Source organism: Pteronotus mesoamericanus, unplaced genomic scaffold (assembly GCF_021234165.1).
Source record: "Pteronotus mesoamericanus isolate MK-2021 breed Mesoamerican mustached bat unplaced genomic scaffold, CSHL_Meso_final scaffold_21, whole genome shotgun sequence".
Taxonomy (NCBI): domain Eukaryota; kingdom Metazoa; phylum Chordata; class Mammalia; order Chiroptera; family Mormoopidae; genus Pteronotus; species Pteronotus mesoamericanus.
The window spans coordinates 16996263-17021961 of NW_026555310.1; the positions used below are offsets into that span (position 1 = coordinate 16996263).

General features: G+C 33.7%; 1 protein-coding gene across 4 annotated transcripts in view; it reads right to left on the reverse strand.

The window, feature by feature from the left end:
* Positions 1-25699, reverse strand: part of CCDC91 (coiled-coil domain containing 91) — a 289909-nt gene that overhangs the window by 60552 nt on the left and 203658 nt on the right. For all 4 annotated transcript variants that reach the window (XM_054591295.1, XM_054591292.1, XM_054591294.1 and 1 more), the window contains 3 exons: positions 18374-18466; positions 18221-18289; positions 14856-15032 (listed from right to left, as the gene is read on the reverse strand). In XM_054591295.1, coding sequence (XP_054447270.1) covers positions 14856-15032; positions 18221-18289; positions 18374-18466 — 339 coding nt within the window. The remainder of the gene's footprint in view (positions 1-14855; positions 15033-18220; positions 18290-18373; positions 18467-25699) is intronic.

The window sequence follows — 25699 nt, forward strand, 5'->3', positions numbered from 1 at the left end:
GATTTTCTCTGAAGTAATAATTTAGATGCTTCTCACAATTAAAAAAAATATTTTAATAATGACTCCAGTAGTTTTCCTTAAGCTTTTAAAAAAATATACACAGTGAAATACACAAACCTTAAGTGTATGGCCATACACACAGACGCGTGCACGCATGTGTGTTTATCCACTTACCCACTACCAAGTGAAGGAAAAAAACATTTCTATGCCTCAGAGACATCTCTGATGTTTTTCTCCATCATAAATAAACACTATTGTGATTTATGCCATCATTGATCATAGATTATTTTTGTCTGTACTCAAAGGTAATAAAAATTAAATCACAGCATTTATGCTTCTGTGGCTGGCTTTTATTCTACATATTTTTGAGATACATTCATATTGCAGAGTATATCATTAGTTTGTCTTCTTTATTTTGGTGCAGTGTTCCTTATATGAATACACCACAATTTATTCATCCATTCTACTACTAACGGATATTTGGAATATTTCCATTTGGTATTATTATGAATAAAACATCCTTCATCTTTCCTTTACATATCTTTCAGTGGACATAAGCATTAACTTCTATTGCTTGTACAGGCATACCTTGCTTTATTGTCCTTCACCTTTGCTTCACAGATACTGCATTTTCATCAACATCAAGGCAAAACCCTTCACTAGCAAAATTATTACAGCTCACTGAAGGCACAGCTGATGGTTAATATATTTTAGCAAAAAAGTATTTTTAAAGTATGTGCATTGTTTTTAAATATAATGCTATTATATATGCAATAGCATTAAATATATAATGCTATAGCATTATATAGCATAAACATAACTTTTATAAGTACTAGGAAACAAACAAATTTGTTTGACTCACATTATTGCACTATTTGCTTTATTGTGGTGGTCTATAAGTGAACTTGTGGTATCTCCAAGGTATGCCTGTATACATAATTGTAGAAATAGGGGGTATCAGAGTATATGTGTTGAGCCAATTAGTAGATACTTCCATACAGTTTTTAAAATGGGTAAACAGATTTACACTCCCTCCAAGAACAGATGAGAGATCCAGTTGCTCCACATCATCATCAACACTTAGTATTGTCAGTCCCTTTAATCAAACTCCTATCCCAGGCAGAGATTTATAGGTATCTTGCTTGGTTTTAATTCACACTCTCTGGAAGAATAATGATATTGAATATCTTTTCACGTGCTTTTGGCCATTTTACATGTTCTTTTGTATAGCGCTCTTACATTTAGGTTGTAGCCTTTATTCTGAAGAATAAAGCACTTTGGGGTTCTCAAACGAAAGTCCTTGTTTTACCAAAGGCCGCCCACCTTGGCAGGACTTAGCCTCCAACTTCACTTCCCTCAAAGAGTCTGGTCCGCTCTCCAGCCTCCCAACTTTCTTGTTGATGAATTTTAGGAGTCTTCCCTCTGCATATTCAACTCAGGATTTGGCCACTGTCTTGTGAAGTGGGTGGATATCTGAACACTAATTTTTGTTGTTCTAGAATTTGTTCTGAAAATCTGCTTCTTGGCAAGGCCTGGACTTCTGCTTCATAAACTTTATAAGACTGATGTTTTCTGCTTGAATTTTAATTCTACATGCTGCCAAGTAGAAAATGCTTTTCAAAGCCTGATTGTAAAGTTTACCTTGAACATTTTTATTTTCTCCCATACTGAAATACTTCCAATCCCATCTGCATTTATTGCTTTACAATGCCTTCATAAAGCTGTTTTACATACATTGTACAGCTTTTATGGTTTTGTGTGTGTGTGCGAAAGAATTAGTCCCACATAGTTTATGTTGTAATGGGTAGAAAAAGAAGTTCTACTTATTAAATTTGACATTCCAATATTATATATTTTGTTTCTAGAAATTATCTTTGGCTTTCTTAAAATTTTAACTGGTAGTATTTTCACAGTCTCTTGTCTTTTTCCTTACTCAAAAAAGAGATTTACAAATTAAAGATTTTTTTCCCTCTTTAAATAAGGTCTACAAAATATTATTTAATTTTTAAATTCTACATGATGACACATTTGTTTGATTTACCATCTAACATTTTTTCTACTGTCACACGATACTTTGTTGTGGATAGAAACAATGCTATCACTGTAGAAAGGATTCAGTACGAATATGTAGGGGTGTGGTAAAGCAACTTAGAAGGAAACTTGTGAAACAGATATATTAATATATCTCTGGGATATAATGGTCGTCAACCACACTTGCATGAATAAATGTATGACACTATAACACTGTGAAAACAGAGGAAGTCCAAAAATACTTAAATATTCTGCTTTCCATATATGTAACATAAATACAATGAATATTTATTAATTGAAAATAAAATTATTAGCAATAAATGATAAACCTAAAGAACTCAAAGGACTTAAATCTTCCTAGTTTATTAAAATGTATTTTGTTTACTCACTATTAATGGAATCACACTGAAAAAGATCAATTATTGGTTCTTTGCCCCAGACACAAGGTTATATCAATTTTATCAGTGGCTGAAATTTCATGTCTCAGACACTTGTTTGATTTGATATCCTGTTTGCAGTCACCAGGTTCAGTATTTTCCCCTCCAAGATGGTTGTCTTTTCTTCCTCATTTTAACTGCCAACACTTGGACTAGGCTGCCCACTTTTTGCATGTCAAGTATTCTAGCAGCTTCCAGGGAGTATTATTAACTTCCGACTCATCACATTTAAGGCTTCCAAGGTAATGTTACATAAAGGATAATTAGTTCTTGTCACTCTTGTGCCACTGAAGTCTTCAGTGGCATTCTGTTTCTGGTAGTAATAAAGATGGGTTTGAATATTTAAGCTCAAAGTTCTTGTAATCTGTTTAAGTGTATAAATTCAATCTGTGTTTTATACTACTTTCCCAAGAAACATTTTCAATTTCTGTCATATCGATACCCACTACCCACTATGCATCCCTCCTTTGTGTTTTCAAATGCCTCAACCAGGGGTGCTCTGTCCTATCTCATTTTATCCCACAGGAGGACAGTTTATGGGTCTGACATATTCCCCAGTTCATTGTAAGATCCTGAATGGCAAAGTCTCACTCATGTTTGTAGCCTCTGTGGAAACTGCCGTTTTGTCAAGCACACAGTAAGTATTCAACTTGCAGTTCCCTGCAGTTCCCTGAGAGAGCAGGTCCATGGTCTCTCAGCTTGGAGTGATTTCCCCTTATCCTTCTCTTCTGATAAGAAAGCCTACTCCTCCTCCCACACAATTCAGCTTAAGCATCATCATCTCTGGAAGCCTTCTCTGAAATGTTCCAGATCTTCTACATTTCCTCACAGTGTGCATGGATCTACTACCACTTATACCTGCTCAAAGAGTAGTCTGCATTTATCTCTTAAAGCATTCCATAACTCAGAACTGTGTAACTGCTTTACTTGTCCATTTTACCAAGCTGAGATCCCTTTGAAGTCAGGGATTATATTTATCATAGTTCATACTCTTTATGAGTAGAACTCTAATGTGTTATCTGGTACAGAGTGCAGATGCATAAATCACCATCAGAAAATGAGTGATTTGTTTCCCCAATTCAAAGAAAATCTGCCCAAGGACAGGAACTGTATCTTATATTTCTTGAGTCCGCAGAGCACCCGAGAAAGTGGGTACACGCTCGGTTAAAGCTTCCCAAACTTCCTCAGTTCATGGCTTCACTGCTGCCCGAGCAATTTTTCCATGATGCCCTCTAAGCCAAAAGAAATATCTAACTGTTCCATTAATTAATTAATTGGGTTATAACATAGCAGCTATTTAAGATACACAAAAATTGAAAGAAAAATACTTTGATTTCATCCTCAACCACAGTTACTTATTCATGAATTTTGTCCACACTCGGCATTGCACAACTTCTTAAATCCTGGCATAAGACTGAACAATAACAATCTCATTTCCTGTTCCACACTGACATTTGCATGGTATTTGTTTTTTTTTATCACAGCCATCCCTAAGCCAAACCCAGATTCACTAAGATATGATAGCGTAGAAAGAAATATAAGACAAATTAGAATGGACAAGATAGTAGTTTGTCTGGTTCCCATGAGATCTGTGGTATCTCTGTATTGCCCTCTCGTATTTAAAGGGCCCTACAGCACCCTTGTGTGTTCACTGCAGCATCCCAGGGCACCCAGGTGCAGGGCGGAAACCACAGCTTTAGGAAATCACAGTAACCACCCATTCACTCAGTGCTTACCATGCATGGCGCTACGATGGGCGTTAAAATTACAAAGTGGTTAAAAAGGTCATAATAATAGTATCAACAACAGCAGTGGGCATCTCGGCAACAACAATACATGTTACGTTCCGGGCATGAAGCTAAGTAAGTTAAATAAATTTATGCTGGATTATAAACTAGTTAATGGTACTTACAATGAAAGATTCTATCAACTAACAGAGATCTGTGTGAAAGACACAGTAAAGTAAAATATAAAAAGTATTAAAATAAAAGTATATAATCAGTAATTTTTGGTGTTGTGTATTTTTATTTAATCCTCAGAACAATTTTGAGAGGCAGGGATACTCTGAGATTTAAAGCAGTCAAGCTTTTTAACTAATGTTTTATGTTTAAAAAGTGGCAATATTTTAAATGTATTTTAAAGTGATCTTACAGTAATTATTCCTGAAAGAGAATGTTCAACAGTTACAAGAATGGTAGATTTTTAGAATGTTAGTGACTGTGTATAAGTCTGCGGGGGCTGCTCCTGCCGTGCACTTGCAATCACAGAGGAACGGAGGCCCTTACGGCAAGGGAACGAGAGCAGAGCTTGTATTCTCGGCGCACACAGTCTTCAGTCTCTCACCCACCCCACGCTCCACAACCCTGGATAGAAATGATAGACTCCTTGCTAGGTAATTTGTAATTTGATACTTTCACATTGTATTGAACTAAAAATTTTCACCTACTTTTTCTCATCTGTCCCTCATCAACTATTTAAAACCACATGGTTAAGAGGTAAAAAGTGTCAGTTTGGGAAAAGTGTAGGTACCAATAAATGTCTCAGAGAGTCCCATCCTGATTTGGGAATGTTTCTCTCAAAACATGGCACACAGGAGTGAAAGTGCTCTTTCAGTAGACAGTGTACTACTTACTGTAACCTCAAACTTCCACCCTACAGAAGACCTACGCTAGCTGTTCGAAGCTAACATTGTTCTGAAGCTAGCAGTATCCTTCTTTCTCCCAGATTACTTTCTAAGTGTTTCATTAAAAAACAGTAATAATCATCATCTCAGTTGGGCAGCCTACAAAATATTTGATGAATACTTTTTGTGAAGGAATCATAACACAAAGCACTATTTTCTGGTGACCCAACTCTTGTTACAATGTTCCATTTCAAAACAACTAGAACTGTATAAGAGCCAAACTGTGTTGTTAAAGATCAAGTCTACTTTTAAGAGATTAATCTGTCTCATTAAAACAGTGCTGGCCCTGCATCATTTTATAATCTATTGTGGTTTGTTCCAGACTCAGTTCCTACTTTCAAGGTGCTGATAATCTAGTGGAGAAGACACAAACAGATCCTTTTTAACATAATATGGCTAGGCAGCGGTATACTTATATACTGAATGCCACAGGAAAAAGAACATCTGATTTAACCTGAGACGTGGAACATAAATTTTCTGGATTAGAAAATGCTTACTTACTAAGTAAAAGTGCGTTTTTCAAGTTACGAAAGCGACGGCATCCTAGGCGCAGTGTGATGAAAGGTCCAGTCCCCTACAGCAGCATGGCTGCTACGTGTACCAGCAGTTTGGTACGAAAAGTGTGAAACTGGAAGCAGAATAGAAGATGAGACAGAGAGGTGGGAGCCGGGTTCTTGGTTCACGCGAAGTAGTTTGAATTTTATCCTACGGGCTACAGGGCAGCACTGAAGAGTTTATAGCTGGGGAATGACATTTTTTATTTCAAATAGAAAGAGGAGAAAATCAGAAGCAAACAAGGCAATAGGAGGTCAAGGAAAGCAATAAGAACCATAATTAAGAAAATGATAGCCAGTCGGAAGGAAGTGTGTATGTTTAAGGATTATTTAACAAGTAAAATGGGAAGGTTTTAATGATTAAAAATGTATGAAAATGGGGATGAGAGAGGAAGAGTTAGAGAAATTACAGTTCTCTGGACAGAAGGAAAAAGTTTCAAGACATGAAAAGGTAAGTTGATGTACTATTTGTTCACCTGTCCCTAGATAACAATAGTTTCATAATTAAAATGTAATTGAGATTTTACCTACAATTAGCTAGGTTACTATCAAAATTTTGTAAGTACAAATTTTAAAACAAACCACTGAATTAAAACTAAATAAGTCAATACAGAAAAGTTATTTCAGTTTTGTGAAACTATCTGGCCTTCTAAGCTAAAATAGAAATGCTATTTCCTTTTTTAAAAGAAGGGTCAGGTGGCAATACTAAATTTCTTAAAGAAAATTTAACCACTGATTGTAATGTCTGTGGCTTTTGGGAAACACATAACCCCAAATTACAGTGGCTGTGGTGAAAAACTATTATGAAGAGGTTTCAACGTCAGGAATAGTTCCAGTGTCTGTATGCACTGGAGTCCTTTTACAGGACTTTGCTAGAACAGCAAAATTAATGGCTCTCTTCTTATTGCCCATGTTGGTGTCAGTAACAAATGTACTTCCCCTTCTTTAACAAAGATTTTCAAGGCACACAGAATTAGTTTAATAAAATCAAATAAGTCAGAGTCAAACTTTCTAGTTACTAATGTCTCAGAAAAAATGTACAAATCTCTAGTCAACATTATGACTTAGCCTTAATTTATGACCAAGAATAAACCAAATCATCCCTGAAATAAATTTGAAGAAACAAGTGCCACATACTTCGCTATTGTGTTTTCTATCAGAGTTTAATGTTTATCTTCTTAGTTAATGACACTATTAACACAGAGAAAATCTAAAGATAAATTCTAAAGCAGGAGCTGTTTTATTTTCCTTGCTTCTCCAGAGTCATTTTAGTTGCTTAAATTTACACTGATTGTTTTTTGCTTTGCCATACTCTACCCTTTCCTAATTTCTAGTGTGACTTCATGGCCAAAGATGCTAATTGTTGTTAATTCCAAGTTTTATTTTCAGAATTCTTTTTACTAAAGAAATATTTGAGTATTGTGAAGTGACCTAGATCCTAGACTTAAAAAAAAAACAGCTTCCAGGCTTTTCTAAACCAGTCCCTTTCATCAGTGCACAGGCAGTTTGTAGTTTCCTGGAAAGTAGCTCTTTGGGCTCTATGGATCCCAACTGGCTGCCAAAGAACTAGAGGACACAGTGAATGCTGGCCTGTGAAACTAGGCAGGAGACCGGCTGAAGTGGCAGCAACTCTGTTTATCCTGGTGACGCCGGGCTTCCTAGAGAATGCAGATGAAGCCCTGGCCTCTCGATCCGGGAGAGTAGTGTGGCACAGAAAGCACCAATGACTTTGATACCTTCACAATTTCATCTGAAATACAATTGTAAGAGTGAGGCTATTTCCACTCGCACAGTTAATCTGAAGTGACCATATTTTTTTCTAAGTAGAAGATGGGCACATCTCATAAAAGAATGTCATGTAGAGTCATGTTCAGATGATTTTTCTTTTGAATTTATTTGGCTTTAAATACCATCTATACTCCTGTCAATCCCAATCTTCAGTGCTGACAGGTCACCTCAACTCCAGAATCGTATTTCTACCTGGCTGCCCAACATTTCCTCTATCTAGGATTAAGAACAGGAACCTCTAATGTGAACAAATTGGGTTTTTATACCCATGAAACTCAACTCTTCCTCACCATAGTAAAGGAAGTCACCAACTGAAATCACCACCAATCTAATAATTTATTCTGGAAGGAATTTGTTTTAAAAACAGCTACGAAAATATTACATACATATAGTAAAATTCATCACCATGAAATAATTTGGTAAGTTTTGTCAAATGTAATCACCGTCACAATTATAACTGAAACATTTCCATCACATTAAAAAAGTCTTCCCCACTCTTCCCAGGCAAACACTGATTTTTTTTTTTGTTTTCTTTTTTCTTTAAGACAGGTAATAAATCTTTTATTGCTAAAATAAAGAATAATCCTGGATGAAAAATACAGTGGATTTAAGAGACTTAACAAGGAGAGTAGTTTGAATGGGGTTTTAATTTATCCTTTTAATTAGTAATAACTATAGTTATTTAGAAAGAAGCATGCAAGTGTGACTGATATGCACATATAGGTACATATAAATGTATCTAAAATCCACTGCTTGAAATATAATTACAAAATACTACTTATGACAACCTTGCTACTAATTCCTCATATACTTTGAATATTATATAAACTTCTAAGTTGAAAGAGGAATTTCTGTTATTTTCAGAAGTGATGCTAGAATTAGTTTGCTGCCAAAATGGGTGAGAGAGAAACAGTGAGCACCAGGGCCGGGGCGGGGAGAGCGGAGGCAAAATTCCCAAGGCCGCAGCCCCAAGAGGTGGCTGACAGCCCATAGCTCATGGCTGGGAGGGACCCTGAGCAACATCTGGAGCAGGTCCAGTACGTTAAAATGCATGGCCATGAAGAAAGGAAAGACCTTGGGATCTTCTAGGAAGAATATGAGCAGAATCAGCTGCTTCCTAGAGAAGTATACGAACTTCAGCCCTGGCTGGTGTGGCTCACTGGACTAAGCGCCAACCTGCGAGCCAAAGGGTTGCCATTTGATTCCCAGTCAGGGCACAGGCCTGGGTTGCGGGCCAGGTCCCCTGTAGGGGGTGTGCGAGAGGCAACCACACACTGATGTTTCTCTCCCTCTCTCCCTCCCTTCACCTCTCTCTAAAAATAAATAAATAAAAATTTTAATAAAAAGAAGTATACGAACTTCTAATTGATTTCAAAGTGAGTATAGAGGTTGGGAAGGACTGGGCCAATGATATGGACATTTATGGAAAATTAACATTAGTTTACAATTTTTACTGTATGATTTTTAAAAATTTAATCTTTATTGCATTTTTTCCAGTACCAGTTAGTCCATTTATATCACTTATACCTTCAAAAAGCCTTCCTCACTGTTCCCAAACACTGATTTCTGTCCTTTCAAATTAATTTTGCCTTCTCCGGAATTTTTCATGTAAATAGAATCATGCACCATGCACATTTTTTGAGTCTGGCTTCTTTCCTAACTTCCTTATCTCAAGAAATCCCCTACCACTCATTCTCTGCTAAACACAAAACCCTGAATTTTTTTCTTCACAGCCTATATCACTATATGAAATTACCTTATTTATTAGAGGTTTTTTTTTTTGTTTGTTTTTATCTTGAATATAAGCTCCATGAGTGACTAGGGACCTTCTCTATCTTGTTAGATGCTATATGCCAAAACTTCCAACACTGCCAACACATGGTAGATGCTTAGTAGATGCCACTGAATGAATAAAGAAATGAAAATTACTCCTTCAATTATTTCCTATTGAAATGATACATTAAATAATTAATAAGCTGAATTTGTACTTTATTCTAAGACGAGAACATTGGGAGAATAGTGTGGTGGCAAGTTGCAAGTCCTCTTGAGTATGGCTGCCTGATTTTGGATCTGGACTGTGGCTTCTTCCAGAAAGTTATTACAGCCTTGAGCAAGTTACATAATCTTCCTAAGCTTTAACTACTGTAAAAATGGGGATAATAATAGTTTCTGCCTCATAAGGTTGTTGTGAGGATTAAATGATATCAAACATGTAAAAACACTTAGAAAGTGTCCAGTACTTAGAAATAATGATAGCCGACATTGTTATGATTATTGCCAAGGCTACCTCCACCCCCGCCCCCACCACAACTACTATCATTCTATTTTCTGCAGCCAGAACTGAAGAAAAATTCTATAAAACAGCTTTTTAGCTAGCAGCCTAAATTACTTGTTTAGAATAAAGCCAAGTAAATAGAACTGGAACATAAAGAACTGTTATTATTTTCCTTATTGATATGTGATGGTAACATTCTGTCAAATTTTATAATGTCTAATAGTCCAGGTATTTATCTGAAAGGAGTAGCAAGGATGTTAATTATAATTCTGAAACTCAGTTAAAATTCTCAAAGTTATGAACTAGTTTAAGAGGCAGGATTTCAGATTCCCATCACTAGCAGCCCATGGGTAAAGTATATTTACAAATTATATTTCTGGTCCTGCAATTTAGTTAATTTGTGCTATTCAGTTAACTTCATGGGATTTTTACAGAGCAGTCTGTAATACTTTATTGCTTTTTCTAGGGAATTAATGTGATAATGAATGATGTCTATAAATGACCGTACATTGGCAATCCCCTAAAAAGCCAGTATTAAAATGTTAATGCAGTGTTTTCCATACTTGGGGGCTGACAGGAATTTCCTATCAAAAGTGTCCCTCTAGAAAAGATCATACTTAGAACAAATCTAAAAATACGCCTATTGTGATTTATTCTATAATAAGCATATTCTTTCTATCAACCTATCTACCTATTTATTATAATATTAATTTTTTCTGATAACCCATCTTATATCAGGTAGAATTTTATCAACACTAAGATTGAGGATCATTTTTTTCCAAGCATGAAGAAAACAAAATTTGCAGTTTCCTGAAGATGAGAGATTCATGAAATTCTGTGCTCTGGTTTAGTTTTTCTTTTTAAATATATTAGCAAAAGCCTTCAGTCAAGGCATGAAGACGAGCTTAATTAAACTTGACATAATGATGTGCCCTGAAGCCCTGACCCTATTTTAGGCATATCAGTCACAGGGAGGAAAGCCGGGGTACGTGTGGGAGGCGGGCATGAACTTCTGGCTGCCTTACAGTAACGAATCTGACTGAAGGGTAGGGCTTTATCGTCTACGTTGATCCTGAAAGGATTTGGTATGTGAAAGGCATACCAAGTTCCAGCCCTCACTGGTCCAAGGGTGAGAACAAAACCTAAAAACAAGCTAGGTAGAAGAGGGTTTTAAAGACCATGGCCACCTATGGCTATTTCATTTAGACATGCTCAAGCAAGTCCTTAACTTAGCACTGCCTTTTCAAAGCTGAAGCCCCAAACAACCATGTGTACTTTTCACCAAGAAATATTGTCATTAAAATTTAAAACTAACAGAAAAACTTTGCTAGGCATTCTCGGTTCAACTCTGCCAGCCACAAAACAATCAATGCTCTCCCCTTTGTCTCTCTCTGTTCTTCTCGTCTTATTTTCTGTTCCTATCCCTTTCTCCCCCAAAATATATCATTTGTAACCAAAACAAACAAAATGTTCTTATGCATGACATGATTGGATTATCTTAGCAATACTCTGAAACTAGAAAAACAAACTTTAAAGTATGTCATATATTGTAGTGTTTCTTAGAGACAAAAATGCTTTAAGAAATATTGGCAAAATGTTCTTTAAGATATGTATTATTCTGTTTAGGTGATAAATAGGTGCTGATTTACTCATGCTATCTTGCCCAATTTAATAGTGATTACTAGCCCCCATCCACGTGAGGTTAAAGGAGTGGTCTGTGGTCACAAAAAAAGTTCAAGCAAACTCTCCCAAATCAGGACTTAACAAATGATCTTGACCTTCCTGGCATAGAATGCCAATCAACTAAACTGACAGGCAATTAAGCATTTTATATACAATAAGTGCTCAATATATATTTGTTGATACTAATAATAGGTTACAGAAAGAATTAGAAAGTAATCATAACTTTAATGGAAAAAATGTACTAGAAAGAGATAAGATCTGTTATTATACTACTGTTCTCTTATCATAAATGCTTACAGATATGTTTAATTTTTTACAATAAATGGGTAACTGTGTTTTTAATAATAAACTTAAGTGATAACTTTTAAAAATGTATAACAATTATCCTGGATATTAGAAGCACTGCGTTTTTTTAGGGCTTCAGTAAAATTATCTAGATTGTATGTTCTCAAAAGTTAGCCATTTTATTTTATTTTTTATTTACTCTTTATTGTATTTTTCCATTATTATTTAGTCCCTTTTTAACCCCCCATCCTCCAAACTAGTCAGGTGATTTAATTCTTCTTTTTAAAAAATTAATTGTTTTGAATACAGGTTACATTTAGTATTATTCTGTATTAGTTTCAGGTATATAGCACAGTGGCTAGATACTCCTATCCTTTACAAACGGATCCCCCCTGATATTTCAAATTATACTACTATTGGCTATATTCCATGTGCTGTATTTTATATCTCCATGACTATTTTCTGCATTGTTTTTTTATCTTTATTGTATTTTTTCCCCTTAGACCCCTCTTGCCCCAACAATCACCACACTCTTGTCCATGTCCATGAGTCCTTTTTCCTTCCCGCTCAATCCCTCCTCCCCGTAACCTGACCTCGCCCCCAGCTGTCATCCTGCTCCCCATCTACGAGTCTGTCTCCAGTTTCCTTGTTAGTTCAGGTTGTTCATTAGATTCCACATATGAGTGAAATCATATGATATTTGTGTCTTTCTCTACTGGCTTACTTCACTTAGCACAATGTTCTCCAGGTCCATCCAGTGTCGCAAAGGGTAACATTTTCTTCTTTTTTATGCCCAGTATAATTCCATTGTATAAATGTCCTATAGTTGTTTTATCCACTCATCTATCGATAGAAACGTGGGCTGCTTCCATATCTTGGTGATTGTAAATAATAATGCAATGAAAATAGAGGTGGCTTATGTTCTTTCGATTTACTGTTTTGGGTTCCTTCAGATATATTTCCAGTAGTGGGATAGCTCGGTCAAAAGGCAGATCCATTTTCAATTTTTTGAGGTACCTCCACACTGCTTTCCACAGTGGCTGCACCAGTCTGCATTCCCACAAACAGTGCAAAAGTATTCCCCTTTCTCCACTTGTTGCCAGCACTTGTTTTTTGATTTATTGATGATAGCCATTCTGACAGGTGTGAGATGGTATCTCACTGTGGTCTTAATTTGCATTTCTCTGATATTAGTGATGTTTAGCATCTTTTCATATGTCTACATGTCTACTGGCCATCTTTATGTCCTCTTTGGAAAAATGTCTGTTCAGGTCCTTTGTCCATTTTTTATTTGGGTTGTTTGTTTTTTGCTTTTTTTGGTGTTGAGTTTTGTAAGTTCTTTATAAATTTTGGATATTAACCCCTTATCAAATGTATCAGCAAGTATGTTCTCCCATTCTGTGGGTTGTCTTTTTATTTTGTTGATGATTTCCTTTGCTGTGCAAAAACTTTTTAGTTTTATGTAGTCCCATTTGTTTATTTTTCATTTTGTTTCTCTTGCCTGGGAAGATATATCTGATAAAATACTGCTACAAATAATGTCCAAGGTTTTGCTGCCTCTGTTCTCTTCTATGATTTTTATGGTTTCGAGTCTAACATTTAAGTCTTTGATCCATTTTGAACTTATTCTTGTGTGTAGCATAAGAAGGTGGTCTAGTTTCATTTTTCTGCAAATATCTGTCCAATTTTCCCAACACCATTTATTGAATAAACTATCTTTAGCCATTGTATGTGCTTGCCTCCTCTATCAAATATTAATTGACTATAAAGGTGTGGCTTACTTCTGGGCTCTTTATCCTGTTCCATTGATCTACGTGTTTGTTTTATGCCAGTACCATGCTGTTTTGATTACTACAGCCTTAAAGTATAGTTTCATATTAGGTGCATGATTCCTTCGTCCTTTTTCAGGATCACTGTTGCTATGCAGGGCCTTGCATGGGTTCATGTAAATTTTTGAAATATTTGTTCTAGTTCTGTGAAACACATCATTGGAATCTTGATAGGAATTGTATTGAATCTATAGATTGCTTTGGGTAGTATGGCATTTTAATTATGTTAATTCTTTCTACCCATGAACATGGTATCTATTTCCACTTTTTTGTATCTTCTTCTGTTCTTTCTTCGGTGTCTCATAATTTTCCAAGTACAGGTCTTTTACATCCTTGGTTAGGTTTATTCCACGGTGTTTTATTCTTTTTGTAGCAATTGTGAATGGGATTGTTTCCTTCACTTCCCTTTCTATTAGTACATTACTGGCATATAAAAATGCAACTAATTTCTGGATGTTAATTTTGTATCCTGCTACTTTGCTGAACTTATTTATCAGTTCTAGTAGTTTCTTGGTGGAATCATTGGTGTTTTCTATGGATAGTATCATGTCAAAAAGATAGTCATTTTAGATAAGTTTATCATATGTAGTTGAATGAACAATGGTAGTAATGTAACAGTTTGATTTTGTAAAAGAAAAGACTTCTATGGATGTTATGTAATTTTTTTTTTGCTTTTTATACTTGTTTAAGGAAATGTTCATTTAGATATCTTTTGCCTATATAAAGGAAAGACTAAATAAAAGTAAAATAAAACCATGCAAATTCAATTATAAAAAATAAAATAAAGTTTTTAATTGTTCATACAAGTAATCAAGTTATATTTTATGTAGGCCATATTTGTTGATATGTATATATCTTTTATGAGACCATAGGAATTATTTGTGAGGTTCTATTAATTATTACTATGAATTACAGCTAGATAGATATACAAATCAGACATAAATTAATCAAATCAAATTGTTTTCTACATATATATTATTTTTTTTTGATTGTATGTGTATGTGTGTTGTTTGTGGAAAAACACCAAATACTTTAAACAGGAGGCTTAATGTATTGGCAATGACTAAACATAAATTTGTATTGTGAATACAGATAAAGGTAAGATTATAAGATTATAAGAATGATAAAATAAAACTATAGATATTAAAAATTACTTAAAATATTAACACCAAAGGCAACATAATTAAATATTGATATATCTACTAAGTTGATTTTAAGATAAAATAATAGCAAGAATACTGCATTTTGAGAAAAATAAGAAAAAATTCACAAAGAATTAATTTTACCAACCTGACTAATTTTTCTTTGTTCTTGTAAGGCTTTTTGAATTGCCTGAGATACTTTTTCTTGATCTTTTGCAAGTTCAGCCTTCCAGAATTCCTGTTCCTCAGCATGAGCTTTTTCCCATTTTTTTCTTTCTTCTTCTACGGCTTTTAAAACTTCATCTGTCACTGCTTCTTTCTCCAGCTTCAGAACAAATAATGACCGAAACAAAACAAACTGAAAGGATGACTACACAATAATTCTTTGAATAAGAGACTTGCGCTAACCTAAAAAACACAAAACTTTGATTCTACAGGGTTAGTTCTGACGTTTTTATGCATATTTAATAATTGCTGCAAAATAAAATCAGTGATTTCTTTATTATACAAATGATCAGCTGATTTCCATGCCATTTATAAACTTAAAAGAAACCAAACCTTAGCTTAAAGTAACAGTTAGTTGTTGAGCGATTTGGTCTTGGGATCCCTTTAGGTTCTTAAAAATTACTGAAGACTTCAAAGAGCTATTGTTTTTGTTTGTTTTACATATTAAGATTCACCATATTAGGAATTTAAACCAAGACAAAATTATTTATTGATTAGTTCATTTAAAACTAGTAACATTAAAGGCACCATATATTAACAAACATTATATTTTATAAAAAATAACTATTTTCCAAAATTAAAAAGTGAAAAGAATGTTTCTAAACCTCCTTCATATCTGATTTAAGACATCTAGATGTTTATATCTGCCTTCTGTATTAAACCCATCATGATATTATTTGGTTGAAGTATATTAAAAAGAAAAAAACCCATCTCACAGAGATATGTAGTAGAGATGGGAGGAATATTTAGTAGACAGGCTGAGATTATTGTAGATATTCTTGATGATTCCACACCAAAACTTAATACGAGGTAGTTCTTAAAAGCTGGTTGCAATAAGGAAAACCAAATCACATCAATGAAATTTTTGTACTCTTACAGTCTTTCTTGCACTTTGAATAAATTCTTTACTTGTGCATGATTTTAAAGAAAACAAAACATTTTTTCACTTAGAAAACATTGAATGAAAGCAAATACAAATTTTCCAAAATTCTAATTTTTGCTTTGAAGCTCAAAATTTACCAAAAGCAACAAAAATTCTCAGCATTTTTTCTTAATGTGCTGGGCTCACTCTACTTATTTTGGAAAACATGACTGTCAAATATTAAAGCCTATGTAACCCTATTCAGTAAAATGGATTTCCATGAAAAAAAAGTGCCTACTTCAGTTGCTGCTCAAACAACTGCACAAGAATTTTCCTCAAGGAAACCATCCCACTTTGGTATGCAGTAAAGTCCACGGACCTCCCACCCTTAATCCCTAGAGAGTTACCACTTTTTCTACGGCTTCTAGTTCATGACCAATTTGACAAGAATTATAGAAGATGACAGTTACCATTTTCAAAACTTCTATGTTACTCCACCATTCTTAAACTACTCTCGGTAGGCTCACCAATACCTTCCAGTTTCTTTAATCCAAATGATATTTTTTTGTTGTTTTAGCCCTTATTTTTGTTAACTTCAAAGCAACATTCTACATAGTTGTCTATTTCTGTTTTCTTGAATGCCTCTCTTTTCTTGGTTTGCATGACAGCATGCAGCTTGCATTTCTCCTACAGATCTGGCTGAGTCTTTTCAGTTTTTTATAACCTCTTCCTTTCTCTGGATTTTAAATTTTGTTGTTCTTTCAGGGCTCAGACATTGAACCACTTGTTACTTTACACTCTCCTGTGTACACGACAATATTTCCAGGGCTACCTATTACCATCTATCTGCTGAAAAACAAAAACCATTAGTATCTTCAGGTCATTCCTTTCTCCTGAATTCTAAATGTCAGATAGATTTAGTTGTCTACTTGACTTTGCCACTGTGCATATCACAGGCACCTCAAACTCCATACCATAGAGATAGCATTAGTTTTCATGTTGCTGTTGAATCAATGCTCAGAGAGTTCACAAATTGGTCACCTCCTATATCATCCAGACCAAACATATATGTTGATCCCATCTTCTAACTATTTCTAGAATTTGTCTATATATTTCCATTCCAAGCTATTTCTACTACTCTATTTCTGCCACTCACTATATCTTACCTACACTTCTGATGCACTCAGTTAATTCCTTATCTGTCTCTTTCCTTTGTTGTCTCCCGTTTCTCAAAAGTTAATGTCAATCACCATTAGGTCACACTAATATTCAAAAAATGTCAATGTGTCTACCCTTACCTATGGAATGAAATTCAAGGTTATAAGTTAGAATGTAAGCCATCCTTCAAGACTCATTTCAAAAGTAATTTATTGTTAAAAACTCCTCTGACATGGAAATATTATCTGTACACTCATACTAATTTAATGCATTGCTCCTTGCCTTATTGGTACATAAATAACATTTTCTTACCTGACTGTAAGTTCTTTAAGAAAAAGAGAAAATCACAGTCAACTTTGAAATTCTACCTGGCATGTTTATTTACATATAAGAGACTTTCAGTATTTGTTTACTAAAGTTAAATCCAAATCTCAAAAGTTAGTATTTTATATGAATTTGTTGATATATATCTATGAATCATTCCGATGAACTCTTTCAAAGTTGGCTTTAAAAATTACATATCTTGATCACTCATTAAATATGTATACACATAAATATACTTTTATATTGTATATACACATAAATACATGCATGTGTTCACTCACACATACAGGGTCTGGCATAAATAATGTCCCTTTTTATTACAAAAACTTTTATTACAAAATCATAAACATGTAATTCTGTAACATAACAACATCACACTCAAGCACACAATCTGACATTTTAGGTGAAATGTTTAAATTAAAACTATAAATTATTATGCACATATTATTCGCCTACCAACCACTCAGGCAGGCCTCACTTCTGCCAGACCCGGTATTATCGCTTGTATGATACTTATCAAATACCAAGTGGAAATTAGCGTCCATAGATATGTTTTTAAAAATTCTTTTAACAATTAATAATCTAAATGCAAAACATTGCAACATCATCAAAATCTTGTATAATGTGAGTTTAAAGAGAATATGAATGGTGATATCCTAAAAGTTTAAGAGAAAAAATAAGGAAAAAACATTTTTTTTTGTTTTCATAGAATATTTTACAGAGTTAGATTGGTTGCACCATTAATTAACTCAGTTTTTTTAATTCCACTTACAAAGAAACCCATTATTACAGATGAGTTTATACCAGGCAAATAAGTGATAAATACAATTTTCATATGAGAACAAAAATATTCAGTTTAGGCTCTGAGGTGGAGGTAAACATAACAACAAATAGAACAAAAAAATAGAATTAAACTACAGAGTAAACTTTTCAGGTGGAAATACCTTTGCAGCAGATGCTAAGATCTCTTTATTTCTTTGCCTTTCTTCCTCCAAACATCTTTCTAATATTTCCTGTAAATAAGATAGACACTAAGTATATTATCTGAAGTAACAGAACACATTCTTCCCACTCTCTGAGCAAACTTAGAGTTTTACCTTCTGTTCTTGAGATTGCTGAGTCAAAGCTTCCTTTATTTTTTCTTTTAACAGGTCCTTCTCTGTATCTAGTACTTCAAGGAGCCTCTGATGCTGCAAGGAACGATAAATGGACTGTGATTACACTCTGAGATCTATAATCTATCAACAAGGAAAACAGCTGGTAGAATTCATTTGCCCCAAAATATTGTACTTTACCACATATTCAAAAAAATGAATCAATGAAAACACTCAATATTATGTTATAGCTAACGTTAAAGTACAGAGTTCATGTATTTACTTTTATTCCCAAGTACTAGTTAAAAAACACACAGAACCATCAGCCAGTTATCATGAAGTAGACACTTGGATTTTGAAATGTATTATCTAAGAAAATTTGATCTTTGTAGCTTCAATATATTCAATATAGATGAGCCAGATACTTGTTCTGGAACCATTTTCTTATCTTATTATTCACACAGATTTTTCTTTTAGTTACTAAGGACAAATAAGGTATTTTCTTAAATTTAGAATGCTATTTACATACAAGCCTCCTTTAAATATAAACTTACCCTGATACCCAATAATTAAAAACAAATCTATGTCTTTCAAAGTTGTTCTGATTTAAAACTTTTTTAAGGGAAGCAGTCTGCATAGTCATGTCTAGTGCAGATAATCTATTATTTCTGGTTTTAACTGTTATTTTTTATCTTTAAGAAAATAAGAAAAATCACTGTACTCCAGAAAGAAAACACCTTTATCAACAATAGCAGAACAGAATCACATGGACTGGGAGAGCAGCAAACTAAACAAATTTTCCCATGTTTGCAACATAGAATCCTTGCCCCCAAATACTTGGCATGTGCTTTGGACAAGTCATCTCTGTGTATTTCATCATTGTCCCTTTTACAAAGTGGGGATTTTGTTGCAGTTATAGTTGACCCTTGAACAATGCAGGGGGTGGGGCACTGCCCCTATGCAGTCAAAAATCCATATATAACTCCTGACCCCTGAAACTTAACTGTTGTCCCTCAGTATCTGTGGGGGATTAGTCTAGGACTCCCTACGAGGAGACCGAAGGCCAGAGACGCTCAAACCCCTTATGTAAAAATGGTCAAGAACAAAGAGCGCAGGTGGCCCTCGGCATCCGTGAATTCCCAACCACCAAGAAAAACACCATTTCCATCCTTGGATGGTTAAATCCACGGATGCGAAAAACAGAGACACAAAGGGCCAACTGTATATTTATTGAAAAAAATATACATATAAGTGGATCCACACAATTCAATCCTGTGTTGTTCAAGGGTCACCTGCATTCCATTCCTTCTCTTTTCTGTTTGAATTTATTGATTATAGCTTTTTTTTTCTGGGGGGACAAGGGTACTTCTACTTCATGATGCCTGTTTCTTCAAAGTCCCTTTTTATTTATTTAAGTCAGTAACTTTCTCATTCGAAACGTTTCTCTGATATTTGGTAATCTTTTTCTGTATGTCCATATTAAAATCTCAATGCAATAATGCTGGGAGGAAAATCCGTGTATGTGAGTGAACTTCGTAACAGGCACAGAAGGCTGGCTTTCACGGTTGTGCTGGAGCTTCCCCAAGGGCAGGTCTGTTAGTATTTCCTCTTTTTTTCACATAAAGGAAAATATCAAAATTCAAAATTAAAGTTCCAAGAGGGAGAATTCACATTCTTCTTCAATAATAATTTTGAAAATACTTCTCACGAGTGTTATCTTTTCTGATCACACCAACTTTATCTTAGTGCATATTATGAAAGAGTGCGCCTTACACTCAGGGCTTCAGCCCTGCCACAGGCAGCCTAAATCCAGGGGAAAGAGGTGAAAGAATAATGAGCAATAGCTGTAAAAGTTCTATTTTAAAACTTTTCACATTCTTCTATAGATATGATTTGAACAATGTCTATGGTTGTTGGACTTTGTATTAGTCTTTATCCTAAGAGAGTCTGTTAGTCTCTTCTTTCTTAAAATTGTTTAAATTATAAATATGCATGGTAGAAATTCAACCATATATGTTATTATTTTTATATTAAATTGTCATAAATGATAGTTTACATGTTTACTAATTTCTAAATTATTGCACACTCTCTATATAAATTTGTAAGTTTATTAATGTGTTTTTTAACCATACATACAAGAACTATTTGCTTGGTGCCTACCAACACCAGACACTGTACTAGTGTCTAGGGATATAGCCTTCAGGGTCATTACTGATTAATAGATAACTGATGCAACAAATACAGTTTCTTACATTTGACTTGTGAAACTATAGTAAAACAAATTTTCTTCAATAAGTACAGTAACAATTTTTCCCTTCAGCACAACAAAAACCTCTGAAGTAGAAAGTACCAACAATGATTTGGAAATAAAAACTAGAAATGAACTTAAAAAAAAATACAATACAAATTTTAAATTGCGAGTGCTTTTGGAGGAATGGATGGCAATGAAACACAAGATGGCTGTAAATTAAGACTCCAAGAATCAAAATACAATTTTCTTGCCTTTCATTTATTACTATTAACTTTTTATGGATAAACAGATACAGTTAAGACATAAAAATAACTTAGAATAATGTCTGCTGAATAGTAAGAAATTAAATGTTAAATGCTATTATTACACTATTACTACTACAACTACTACTTCTACTCCCTTTTTTATTGGGGTAAAATATAATATAAACATTTCTATTTTAACATTTGTAATTGGACAAATAGGATTCATTAGTTTCACAATGTTGTGCAACCATCAACACCATTTCCAAAGATTGTCCAAACCCCGAACAGAAATTCTGTGCACATTAAGCAACAACTCCCCATTCTCCTTCAACCCAGCTACTGGTAACCTCTAAGCTTTTTCTGTCTCTATGAATTTGCCTGTTTTAAATATTTCATATACATGAAATCAAACAGTAGCTGTCCTTTGTTACTAGCTTATTTCACTTAGCATAATGTTTTCAAGGTCCATCTATGTTATAGTATGTATCTAAAGATCATTCCTTTTTATGATTGAATAACATGCCATTGTATATATATATATACTACATTTACTTATTCATCAGTTGATGGATAATTGGCTTGTTTCCACCTTTTAGCTATTTTGAGTAATGCCTCATACAAATATCTATTTCAGTCCTTGTTTTCCATTTTTTGGGTATATGCATTTACCTAGAAGTAGAACTGCTGGGCCATATGATATGATAATTCCATGTTTAATTTTTTAAGAAACCACCAAACTGTTTTCTACAGCTGGTGTACTATCTTACATTCCCACCAGTAATGTGAAAGAGTTCTAAATCTCTCTATATCCTTTACAATATCTGTTCCTTTCTGTTTTTTTAAAAATTGTTGTCATCTTAGTAGTTTTTGAAATGGTCTCTCATTGTGGTTTTTATATACATTTCCCTAATGACTAAACATGTTGAATATCTTTACAAATGCTATGTCTACTTCTGATACTACTACTACTTCTTTCAACTATTACTAGTATTATATTCATAAAAGGAAAATAATCAGAGCTCTTTTTGTTCTTTTTGAAGCTTAGTAAGGGACTATAGTAGAAAGTACACTGGATTTGAGGTTTGTTCATTGTCTGAGATTCTGCCAAAAGTATGGATGCCTTTCCTCTCTGGGCTAGAGATTATTTTAATTATTTTATTATCACAATCAACTAGAAATTATAAAGTATCAAGAGAGATGGCCTGGCTGAAAAGTTTTCAGCCTCTCTTTATTCTATCTAAAAAAAGAAAAAAAGTATAAAGCATATCTGGAGATTGCCTGTATTACTCCTCCCTTGTGCCTCACTATAGAATTCCTTAATTGTCCAAAAGTTCCCGCACCTGGATATGGTTCACATGGTTTCTGGTGGTATGAGAGATGGTCAATACATTTTTTTTTTGTACCTTATTAACTGATCATTCCAAGGTAGTGTTCTAAATAGCTTCTGTTACACAGAAGCTGAAATTGAACCAGTGGCAACATTCAATCAAAAGACTCTTTTTCAAATATTTTTTAATTTCTAAACAAAGAGAGACTTTCAGCAAAGTTTGCAAGACAGACTTACAGCATTTTAAAAGCCATTATGGAAATTAACTGAAAACTATACATGAAAGGTGAGGATATTTTATTTATCTAAAATAGTCTGTGCTGCTTCCTAAAATTGTATTTTAATTTAAATTGTAATTTTAATTGTAATTCTTTTTAGCAAATTGAAGCAACAAATGCAAACTATAGAGTCCCATTAATCTTACAGAGCAGATGCTTAATTCTAGGGTGTTAAGGGCTGTTCTCTGAAATTTAGCCTAAAACAGAATGCACTCCGGATAGGTTCTGTTGTTCCTCCCCACCCCTCTTTGGAAGAAATTCTTCCAATGTAAAAGATTTGATGCAGACTCAAATATAAATATAGAGGTTCTGTGGTTTTTACTGACTCCTGTAAAAAAAAAGAAATATAAAAGAGCTCCTTTTTTCCTGGAATGTGAGTCATAAGAGATACTGTAAACAGATTTAATCACAATCATACATGGATAGCTTTTGTATATTAAATTTTAGACTAAGCAGCCATGGAAGCTCATATTCAGGTATTTAGTTATCCATTTATCACAGGTCCACAAGCTTCACATTATTGTGTGTGTGCAGGCATGTGTGTAGTATATATCCTGTAATGCAAACTCAAGAAGCACCATCTCATATCTTCTATAAATGACTAACATTAACCAAGATCAAGCGATCTGGCAGGACAGTTTTAAAGCACATGATCATATAGGCCTCGATTTAATGGGACATGAAAGACGCTAAATAAATTTAATAAACATCTTAACATAAAGTAAGTCACGGACATTTCACTCATTCATGGGTCAACATACTAAATATTACTTGGAAGGAAAACCTAAAAAAGATAAACTATGAGATTAAATGTACTTAAAGCAGTTACAACAAGCCCAATAATATCAATAAACTTTTTAAAGTGAATAAAACAAAACTATAATATAAGCTATACTAGTTTTACTTCACCCAAATAGATATATTTCTAACAGGCATTTAAAAAATGTAAGCAAATAAGTCATTCACCCTTTTTAAATAGGCCATTGACTTAAGGGAGTTATATAAAGGAACGAAGCAAAAATGCAGAGACATTTCAGCTTTATTAAAAATGCAAGGCTAGTTTATAGTTCTATAATGACATTTCTTTAGTAAATGCCAAAGATATGTCACAATCCTGAATTAAAGCAGCGTATTTCTGCTTCAATCATTTTCAAATGAAATAGCTTTTAAAAATGCAACTTAATTCTGTTATTCCCTGTTTGCCTAAGCACATGCCGTAAATTTATTTCAACAAACAGTAGCCTTCAAATGGGTATTTGAAATAAATGACCCATGTATATAAAATAATCCCTTTAACAAGAAAGAAAAAAAGAAACAGATTTATACACATTTTACCAAAAGCATACAATTTGTGTAGTACTTTTCAGGAAACAATCCTATGGTATATTTAATAGTTACAAAAATTTCCCTGGTCCATCCTTCCTAATCCTAAAACTTTATCACCAGAAAACACTATGTAGCTAGCTCTCAATTTTTCATGCTGGTCAATTTTATAACCTTCACATTGAAACTTTGCACAATAATATCCCTATGCCAGATAGAATAAAAAATTTTTCTAAAATCAGTTGACAAAGAAATATTCTAATTTAATGCACGGTAAGGATCTGCTAGATAAGAAATCAGTTTCAGCAGTGCAACTTTTACTGTTTGTACTGTGTCTCCTATATAAGGTATATAGTGTGTGTGTGCACATGTGCATGTGTGTGTGCGCACCTGTATGAAAAAGAAAGTGTTGATAACAAGTGATAGGAGACATGGGTATCATAAAATGAATGCAATTTTAAGATAGAAATGATTAAACTTGTTGAAAGAAATTAATTATCAGAAAAAAATGGATACTCATTGGACCAAAGACAATCTATTAATGGTCTATAATACTGAAATAACATAATTGAAAGATCTAACCACAAAGGTAAGGTTTAAATACTGGTGTCATAATTTCTAGCTGCCTAGAAAATGAAAACACATATTAAGTAAGTTTATTAATTATTGTTAGCATATTTTCAAAAGAGCATTAAGTACCAAAGAATACAAATGAATAAAAACAGTATTATGAAGATATATATAGCAACATTCCTTATAAAAATGCAAAAGTCAAAACATTTTAAATGCCCAACAAGAGGGTGTAGTACAATAAACTATGGTGTGTCAACTAAAAGTATCATGTTGTCATTAAAACAAGTACAAAATATGCATTAATACAAATTATATTTACAAACTAAAATTATTGAAGACATGAAATATTTAAAGCCATCATGATTACTGTAACTATGTATATTATTGTATGTATAGATACATATATAAACTATGTATATTATAACCATATATAATATTACATATATCTGAATAAATAGTGAAAAGGATCACAAAAAAACACTGTTTATTGGGGAACTGGTAGACAAAATATTATTTTAACTTAATATTGTTTTTATAAAAAATATAAAAAATATAGAACAATATCACTGAAAATGGCAGTATATGTATCAGGTTGATCTATAGTGGAAAAAAATAACTGAACAGGACATTTGCTTAAAATACTTCTAATTGAATAATCAAACACACATTTTTGTCTATAAAAAAATTTTGAAAACTGTTATAATGAAGCCCTAGCTAGGTGGCTCAGTTAGTTGGAGCATAATCCCATACACCAAAAGGTCAGGGCACACACCTAAGTTGTGGGTTTGATTCCCAGTCAGGGCACATATGGAAAGCAAGTGATCGATGTCTCTCTCTCTTTCTCTCTCTCTCTCTCTCTCATCAATAAAAAAAAATTTAAAAGAAATGGGACCAATATTTAATAACCTTCTAAAATATAAATCAATAAGCCCTGATTCATTCAAAGTGAATTCTACCAAACATTTAAGAAAGATACACCAATTCTTCACAATTATTCCAGAAGATATTTATAAGCAAGAGTACTTGTTTTTCTATAATCTCTGTTCTCTATGACCTCTTTCAGAAAATAGAAGCAAGAACAGAAAATATTCTATGAAGGTAACATTAACCTAATACCAAAACCAGACAAAGACATTAACACTGCATACTAATAGCTGTATGAACATACATGCAAAAATTCTCTACGAAATGCTAACAAATTGAATCCAAAATTGTATAAGAAAATTATACATCATGACCAAGTGGGATAAATCTCAGATAGGAAGAGCTGGTTCAGCATTCAAAAAACAATGTAATCCATCAATCAACAGATTAAAGAAAAATTACATGATC